Source organism: Pyrgilauda ruficollis, unplaced genomic scaffold (assembly GCF_017590135.1).
Source record: "Pyrgilauda ruficollis isolate IOZ18807 unplaced genomic scaffold, ASM1759013v1 scaffold21, whole genome shotgun sequence".
NCBI classification, from domain to species: domain Eukaryota; kingdom Metazoa; phylum Chordata; class Aves; order Passeriformes; family Passeridae; genus Pyrgilauda; species Pyrgilauda ruficollis.
The window spans coordinates 9193819-9202758 of NW_024520318.1; the positions used below are offsets into that span (position 1 = coordinate 9193819).

At 49.9% G+C, this 8940-nt stretch overlaps 1 protein-coding gene and 3 non-coding genes across 4 annotated transcripts; all 4 read left to right on the forward strand.

The window, feature by feature from the left end:
* Positions 1-343: 343 nt before the first annotated feature.
* On the forward strand, positions 344-7464 carry NCL (nucleolin). Its single transcript, XM_041467898.1, has 15 exons — positions 344-463; positions 943-1050; positions 1641-1929; positions 2258-2410; positions 2779-2952; positions 3093-3176; positions 3426-3564; positions 3797-3933; positions 4256-4382; positions 4597-4730; positions 5082-5205; positions 5312-5460; positions 5948-6074; positions 6526-6746; positions 6985-7464. The coding sequence occupies exons 1-15, from the start codon at positions 446-448 to the stop codon at positions 7062-7064; spliced, it is 2064 nt and encodes a 687-aa protein (XP_041323832.1). The 5' UTR covers positions 344-445; the 3' UTR covers positions 7065-7464.
* On the forward strand, positions 3284-3353 carry LOC121353877. The gene has a single exon (XR_005955209.1). It is a non-coding gene; the product is annotated as a small nucleolar RNA SNORD82 (small nucleolar RNA).
* LOC121353878 lies at positions 5565-5641 on the forward strand. Its single transcript, XR_005955210.1, has one exon. It is a non-coding gene; the product is annotated as a small nucleolar RNA SNORD20 (small nucleolar RNA).
* LOC121353871 lies at positions 6260-6400 on the forward strand. Its single transcript, XR_005955203.1, has one exon. It is a non-coding gene; the product is annotated as a small nucleolar RNA SNORA75 (small nucleolar RNA).
* Positions 7465-8940: the final 1476 nt, after the last annotated feature.

Genomic DNA, 8940 nt, shown 5'->3' on the forward strand with positions numbered 1-8940 from the left:
CCCGGGAACCGCCGGACGCCCGGGCCATGCCAGACCCCCGGGACCCCGCCCGGCCCCACCACGTGGCCACCGCCCGCCACGTGCTCGCCCCTGGCCCGGCCACGCCGCCCAATGAGCGCGCAGGCGCCGAGCTGCCTCCGTGCCATTGGCTGCGGCCGAGTCCTCCCGGGCGGGCGCTGCGTCCCCCCGCGCTCGCCCCCCGCCGCTCGGCCCCGAGGCTGTAACGCGCCCTCCGGTTGGCCGATCGCAGGGCGCCTGCGATTGGCGCGGCGGCTCGAGGGGCGGGGGCTGCGATTGGCCGGGCGGCGCGGCGCGCGCGGCGATTGGTCGGGGCGGGGCTCGCCCGCGGCCCGATCCCCCAGCGCCGCCGCCCCGCCGGACGCGCCCGCCCCGCTCCCGACACAGCTCGGCCGCCGCCCCTGCGCCGCCAGGCACCGCCGCCATCATGGTGAAGATTACCAAGGTGAGGGCGTGGGGGGCGCAGCCGCCGGGCGGGCAGCTGGCGGACGCCGCCATGACGGTGCGGGAGGGTGCGGATGGCGGCGTGTCGGGGAGGGAGCCGGGCCGCTTTCTCGCCGCCGTGCGCTCGGGCCGCGCGGTGGCTCCAGGCCTGCTCTCGCTCGCCGTGAAGATGGCGGCGAGGGGAGGGGCCGCGGGCCGGAGGCAGCGGATCCAAGCCCCCCTTGGCGGGGCTACGTCACAGTGCGGCCACGTGGGGCCGGGGACAGCGAGCACGTGGGAGCGCGCGGTGCTCCCGGGGCGGCCCCCGCGCCCCCGGGAAGGCCCCGCACACCGGCGGCCGCGGACCCCGGGCGGCCTCCTGAGCGCCGCGGGGGCCGGAGGGCGGCCACGTGGTGGGGACAATTACCCGCCGGAGCGAGCGCTCGCGGGCAACCCGGGTGAACACGGGAGCTAAACGTGCTGGGCCCGCTCTCTTTTCAGACCCCGAAGAATCAGATCAAACAGAAAAAAATGGCTCCTCCTCCGAAAAAGTTCGAGGAAAGTGAGGAAGAGGAGTCCTCTGAACTAGAGGAAAGCAGCGGAGAAGAGGTGATTGATCTAGGGATGGAGTCAAAGGGATGCACGTGTTACAGAAGTGTCGTGAGGGTTGTGGGTTACACTGTAACAGGGGTTTAATCAACAGTCGGTGTTCCTCACTAAAGTGCGGCTAAAGAATAAACTGGATTTTATAAGGCTGAAGCAGCCTGGGGAAAAATAGCTGAACTCCTAAGTCTGTACTTCCAGGCTTTTGGAAGTACTGCTGGCGTCTTAAAGCTGTCCTAAAGCTAAAAAGCAAGTGGGTACATAATTACCTTTGTAATGAGCAGTATGACGTTTGTCACATGTGGTTAATGTGCAAGTGTAAAAATCCCAAGATGCTAAATGCTAGTAGACACCACTGGTCTTGGTTCAGGACCAGGGAATTTAGAGGTGCTTTGATGTTCTTTAAGTAGGCTCCTGAAAGCATGAGCGAGCTGAGTTTGAGCTTTATTGATTGATCAGGGTGGGCATTTGAGGTAACTCAACAGAAACTGTCAGAAGGATATTCTTTAGATTTCAGTTGCTGTGTGTTTGTCTGATTGTGAAGTAATGGTAGGTTAAACAGGCCAGCATGAGTTTTACACTGATGTGTCTTTCAGATGGTCCCCCAGAAGAAACCACAAAAAGTTGCTGTTACCCCAGCCAAGAAGGCTGCAACTCCTGCAAAAAAAGTTGCTACTCCTGCGAAAAAAGCGGTTACACCTGCAAAGAAGGTTGTGGCTACTCCAACGCCCAAAAAGGCTGTTACTCCAACTCCTAAAAAGGCTGCTGTCCTAACCAAAGGAGCAAAAAATGGAAAGAATGCCAAGAAGGAGGAGAGTGAAGAAGAAGATGATGAAGATGATGATGAAGATGATGAGGAGGAGGAGGAGGATGAAGAAGACTCTGGTAAGTTACCCTTGAAATATGCATTGACTAAAGGTGGTTCAGTCAAGTCATTTAATATGAGTTCCTTTGGAATGGAAAGATTTGTGTTATTTAATACTGGGGGGGTTCGTTGATTAAAGAGGGGTTATGAAAGAGAGGTGGGCAATGGGTGAAGCTTGGAGGAAAGCTTGGACTGCAGCTGCCTTACACATAGCCTGTAAAACATCTCCCAGTTTCTGGATTACTCTTTCCTGAATTTTGGACAACATTTTGTGAAGCTCTAAGTGCTGTTTACCTATACCACTCATTGATTGAACCTTTGTAGTAAAAACTTGTTCTGTTGGTGCAGATGAGGAAGAGGAACCACCAATGCCTGTGAAGCCTGCAGCCAAAAAGCCTGCAGCAGTACCAGCCAAAAAGCCTGCAGCTGTGCCAGCAAAGCAGGAATCTGAGGAGGAGGATGAGGATGAAGAGGATGATGAGGACGATGAAGAAGAGGATGGTATAAGATGTTTATTACTAAACACTTACAGGGAGAGGGAGGTAACTTACAGGATTATGGGAGTGATGCAGTGTGTGCTGAGCTGGTTTTAGCTGGTTGCTGTTGTCCATGTGCTGAATGGGTGTTAATTTCCCTATTGTCAGTTAAACTTTTTACTGTTGTTGAACAGGTTTTGGGGTTTTTAAATGCAGTAAAACCCAAGGGAAAAAGATGTCTTTTATAAAAATTAAGTGTATTAAACTTTTTTCCTGAGAGCATACAAATTTCAGGAGGCATGAGAAACATTTTGCTCAACAGCATTTTGTTTTCTTAGTTTCAAAAAGTGCTTAATGTGGAACTGTCTAAATACTGTGCTCTTCTTGTTTCAGAGTCTGAAGATGAAGCCATGGACACAGCCCCTGTTCCAGTGAAGAAAACCACTCCAGCCAAGGCTACACCAGTGAAAGCCAAGGCAGTAGAATCTGAAGATGAGGAAGATGAGGAGGAGGATGACGATGAAGAGGAGGATGAAGAGGATGCCGAGGAGGAAAGTGAAGATGAAAGTGAGTTAAAGTTTAAAGTCTTACAGCTGCTGAGTAACAGGAGGTCTTGTGTATGACTGGTGTAAAGATTAATGCTCCTGTGTTGATTCAATTTAGGAACAGTTCTGTATTTTTCAGTCTTGTTTTGTTTTCTGGCACAGAACCTGTCAAGGAAACACCTGGAAAGAGGAAGAAAGAAATGACTAATAAAAGTGCACCAGAGCCCAAGAAAAAGAAAACAGAGGGTAAGTGGTGTGGGATCATCAAATGATGCTTGTTTAATGGACTGTGATTGGACTCTGTTGCATGAGGAATGTAACTGAAGGTCCAGGATGTCGGGGTGGGGTTTCCCAGCACAAATGATGATTATAAGGGACTTAATACTGAAATATGATGTCACTTTTGAGCAAAAACTGATGTGCTAAAGCTGTCTAGACTCTGGCTCCCAGTTTTAAAAGCTGCTTTAAAAAAACCCCACTTTATTATCTTTTCAGAGAAAGTCCAGTCAGCTTTCTCTGTATTTGTTGGAAATTTGGTCTGCACCAAGGAGTTTGAGGAGCTGAAGACTGGTCTCAGAGAATTCTTTGGGAAGAAGAATATTGAAGTTACAGATGTCAGAATCGGTGCTTCCAGGTGAGTTCTTCAGTAGAATTTTGCTGCTAATTTCTTTTATTTGGCACTAATTTGTTCAGAGGTGTCCAAGTGTGCTTTTTCCCCTCAAGATGCTGGGGTGGCTGCTTGGTAGTGGTGAGGGTTTTAACTTTGCCTGGAATCTGACCAGGCAGGACCTCTCTGGTGTTAGGTTTGTGTTTGTGGTCTCTGCTGCCAGAGATGGATCAGAGAACTCAAGGATGTGTTCTTGCAGGCGGTTTGGCTATGTGGACTTCTCATCTGCTGAGGATCTGGATAAAGCTCTCCAGATGAATGGAAAGAAGTTAATGGGTTTGGAAGTCAAACTGGAAAAAGCAAAGACCAAGGAAGCTATGAAAGAAGACAAGAAAGGTACGGCCCAATTAAGAGTTTCTAAAATGCTTACATACAGATATGTGAGTTCAGACGGGAATATCTGCAAATGTGATCCCAAGAAATAGTACATGTTGGGAGGGCTGAGGAAGAAATATGTTTCTTTTTGAAACTTTAGGACCTGTTTTTTGAACTGATGCCTTTAAGAGAAGCACAGTAGTTTCATTAACTTCTGTTACAGTTGTATTTGTAGCTTCTGAAAATGTGAATGCTTGCTGTTAATTTCTGCTGGATCAGCTTGCTGAGTCTCTGTAGATGAGGGATTTTTAGCTGGTAACCTGAAAGTAACTTGTCTTTGCAGAGAGAGATGCCAGAACTCTGTTTTTGAAGAACCTGCCCTACCGCATAACCGAGGATGACATCAGGGAGGTGTTTGAAAACGCATCGGAAGTCCGGATAGTGATGAACAAGGACGGGAGCAGCAAAGGGTGGGTAGATGAGAGGACTCTCGGTTGTTTGCTGTTCCTTTTGCTCTTGGCATATTCTGATAAGCTTACGTGTCCTTTGGCTACCTTAAGGAACCTGCTGCATTAGTTGTCTTACTTTTTGTAGCATTTTTCTTTTACATCTTTCCCCCCGCTCATTCACAAACTTTGTTGTTCTGCAAGGAGGCATTTGCTTACATTCTTTTCTGTGTTGTAGGATGGCCTACATTGAATTTAAAACAGAAGCTGAGGCAAACAAAGCTCTGGAGGAGAAGCAGGGCACAGAAATTGAGGGTCGTGCCGTGGTCATTGACTTCACCGGTGAGAAGAGCCAGCAAGATCATCAGAAAGGTACTTTCCATACTGATAACATGCATACAGATGGCATTCAGGATCCATTTCCACTTGATTCAGAAGTTCCTGCTGGTATGCCAACTTAAAATATTGCAAAAAGATTAAGATACCAGATCTTTTGCCTGACTTGTGCTCTGCATCCTGTGCACTTTGTCTTGACTGCATGTTTCAGACAAGGGGGGCAACTGGTCTCAGTGAACAAAACAGGGTTGGATTTTGCTTTGTGCCTCACCTTGAGGTGAGGAAAGGGCAGCAAGTATTCTTACCCCTTGGCAGAGTCTGGTAACTAGAGAACAAGAGCTCTCCTTCTCCAAACTTGCACTTAACAGCACTGATTTTTCCCCATAGGAGAGTCGAAGACCCTAATTGTCAACAACCTCTCATATGCTGCTACAGAAGTGACTCTCCAAGAAGTGTTTAAGAAAGCTGCTTCCATCAAGGTGCCACAGAACAACCAGGGCAGGCCTAAAGGGTAGGTTGTGCCTTTCACTTGACCCCCAGGCTGGCATTGCAAGTGACTTGCCTCCAAGGTATCCCTTGTTGTTCCCAGGCTGACTGGAATCTTCCTCTCCACACAGGTATGCATTTGTAGATTTTGCCACAGTTGAGGATGCCAGAGAGGCAATGAATTCCTATAACAACACAGAGATTGAAGGCAGAACAATCAGACTGGAATTCAGTTCACAGAAAGGGAACATGAACGCACGAGGAGGAGGAGGATTCGGTCGTAAGTGTTTCATGTTCGATCTCCAGCTGTGGCAGGAGAGCACCATCCAGGCAAATCTGGGGCTGCTTTAAAAAAAAAAAGCCAAACATTGTAAGCATGTGTGCTGGATGTGATGACTGATTATCTGAAATGCTGATGAAACTGTTGTCAAATTCCTCTAGATAGTCAAGTGCTGATCCAGCAGTGTCTGTACAGTTAGTTATTGTTGATAAGGTGCAAGCATCTGTTTTTAAAAAAAAAAAAGGAGTGGGGCAACCTTAATTTAGCAATATCGGGTTGGCTGAGGGAAATCCTTTTTGTCAGGCTCTAACTGTAGTCCTGAAAAAGTTTCCATGGACTCCAGGTGCTTGAGCTGTTCCTTAAAAACAATCCCTTTATTCCTAAGAGGTGTTCTGGGAACCAGTAAAGCAAACTGGATGTGATGTTATGAAGCTGAAGCTTGCTTTGCTCAGGCTGAATGACTTCTAAATGTGCTTCCTTTTCACAGAGCAAAGCAAAACATTGTTTGTGAGAGGCCTTTCTGAGGACACCACAGAGGAGACATTAAGAGAATCGTTTGAAGGCTCAATAAGTGCAAGAATAGTCACAGACAGAGACACTGGATCATCTAAAGGGTGGGTTAAACATCACCTGGGCTGGGTTCAGGTGCTACAGAGCACCTCACTGTAGCTGACCTCTGCAAGGCAGGGTGTTTCTCAGGCTCATGTGGGTGGCTCTGTGAAACTGGTAAATAGGGTGGGAGCAGAGAACACACAGCTTTGGGTCCACTGGTGGAGGGCAGCACGTGCTCCCTTCTCACCTCTTCTCAATGAGCTCCTTCCTGCCAACAAACCTCCGTGGCAGCTGGTGGATTCGCACGAGAAGAAAATTAACTGTACAGTACGGGCAAACTCACAGTGGGGCTCCATCCATTGTGATTAGCCACTGCTGTCCTACAAGTGACACATCCTGTGGGATGCAGAAGTGCTGGTGTTTGATTCCAGAAGGATTTCTGTCAGGAACCCGTAGGTGGTGCTGCAGCTCGTGAAATGTGTCTGACTGTCGCTCTTGTAACTTGTTTCCTAGGTTTGGGTTTGTGGACTTCAGCTCTGCAGAAGATGCCAAAGCAGCTAAGGAAGCCATGGAAGATGGAGAGATAGATGGAAACAAAGTGATCCTTGATTTTGCCAAGCCAAAGGGTGACTTCCAGCGTGGCGGTGGATTTGGTGGTCGCGGTGGCAGAGGAGGTGGCCGAGGAGGAAGAGGTGGATTTGGTGGCAGAGGTGGTGGCAGAGGTGGATTTGGAGGTAAGAGGAAGCAAATGCTGCTGTTCAGAGGGGGTGTGCTCCAAAATGAACCTAAAGCCATTCTTGGGGTTATGGTGTAGAGCTACCAGAGAATATTGGATGTGAATTTATTTTCTGTCCTGTGCCAGGATGGGTTTGGAAGGGCAGTGGTACAGATACACCACTGCAATATATTTGTGTGCATATAATATAAATACTATAGTGGTAACTCTGCTTTTTGCAATAATTTTCTTTCTAGGTAGAGGAGGTGGCTTCCGAGGAGGCAGAGGAGGAGGTGGAGATCACAAGCAGCAAGGGAAGAAGATCAAGTTTGAATAAACTTCCCCTTTCCTTTCCCTTTTCCTGCTCTCTGAGACTATCTGAAAGGACTCCGGGGGTTTTTATTCTCCTTTGGTCTTGGCGGAGCCTTCGGAGGACATTCCAAGAAGCGAAGCAGTACTGTGAGCCACTTGGAAGATAAAATTTTCATTTCAAGGAAGAGAGAGCAAGCCATTTTGACCGCTTGCCTGTTCAAATGAACTTTTTAAAACAAAGAGTGATAGATGTGGGAATTTACCCCTTGTCTGTGAGTTGTCTTGAATTTATAATGTTTTACCCATGTACAAAAATTTTTTTTTTTCCTATAAACTTCTGTAGCATTTTTGCTGTAAAAATGCAGAATGTTTTATCATTTGTGCTTTAGCACCCTGTCTTGGACAGATTAAAGGACCTAAACTGGTTCGTGTTACTTCTGTGCCACTAAATGAAGCCAGGCTGTGAGAAACAGGCTGTCTGTAGCCTTCCCTCTTTTGGGTTAAGGTCATTGGTGTCACAGCAGCAGCTTCTGTCCTGCTCTGCTCCAGCAGGGTATGTGTGCTGTGTTAGCAGGAGCTAGGGGAGAATATGATGGCCAAGGTAAGCTCTGTAACTACAACCTTTTTTTTTTTTTTTTTAACTAAGATACTGTGATGGTGCTTGCTAGCCAGCTGCTTTTCTACTTTCTTTTTAAACAAAGTAAATCAGATCTTGTACTAAGGCCCTGCAGTTCAGTTGCTCTCTTCTACAAGTATTTTCTCTTGTGCTTCATTCCAAATTGTCTCCTCTTGCCCCTAAGTGTGAAGCAAGTACAAAAGCAGGAGTTTGGGCTAAGAGGCTGCTTGTTTGTAACCAAACTCATGCCTGCTGTCCTTCCTCATGCAAGGTCAGGCAGCTGGGGGAGAAGGGCCTGAGTCCCGTGGCAGTGGTCAGTTTTTCTAGCCGGGCACAGGGTGCTGCCCTGCAGTGGCAGCTGTTGGAGTTCATGGTTTTCCCAGACTGGTGGGTGCAGAAAACTGGCACAGCACTGTGTAGCTGAGCCTTCCTGAGTACAGCGTCCCTTAGTGTCATCTCCCCCCGCCCTGCTGAAAGATCCTGCCCTGACATTTGGCCCGTGCCAGTGGCCTCTGGCCGTGGTCAGACTGTTCCACCCTCCTGGCACACGGCCGCTGCTGGGACCTTCCCTGCCCTGCCGGGCCTCTGCAGCCGCTCATGCTGCTGTGGCCATTTCTCCCTGGCTTCCCAACATCGAGCCTTGCCAAAGGCCAGTCCCTGTGGCCAAAACCAAACCAGTGGTGTCTGGGGTCGTTTCAGCTGGAGAGCTGTGCGGTTTGTGTGCCGTGTGTCATCGCCCCCGGCCCCGGCTCTCCCGGCCCTTCGCCATCGGCCATTTTGGAGCCGCACCCGCGGCCCGCCGGCAAATGGTCGGAGGGCGGGCGCGGCCGCCAGGGGGCAGCAGCCGCCCGCGCTGCGCGTCCTCGCCGCCGAGCTGAGGGGCTGCTCCTGAGGGCGCCGCCCGGAGCCTCGGCCCGACCCGCTTCCACCCCGCACATGGGCCCTCCCCCGCTGCCGGACACGTGGCGTGTGACAGCGTGGGGTCACTGGAGAGGGAATGGGCAGGAGTATCCATGAGTGCATCCACTGAGCACTTGTGTTTTGTCCATGCGTATGAAATTTTTGGTGCCCTAGGGAAGCCAACCCCAGTGATAGATGGCCCAGCCTGCCAAATACAGTGTGTCCTGGTTCCCTTCACTGACCTCTCTGCTCCCCAGCACCGGGAGTGTCTGAGCTGGGTGGCAGCCCTGGAAACAGCCCCTCGGTGCCCAAACGCCGAGGTGAGACCCATGGGTTCACCTGCGGCTTTCCTCCTCTTCACCGCAGCCAGGTTCACACCTCATGA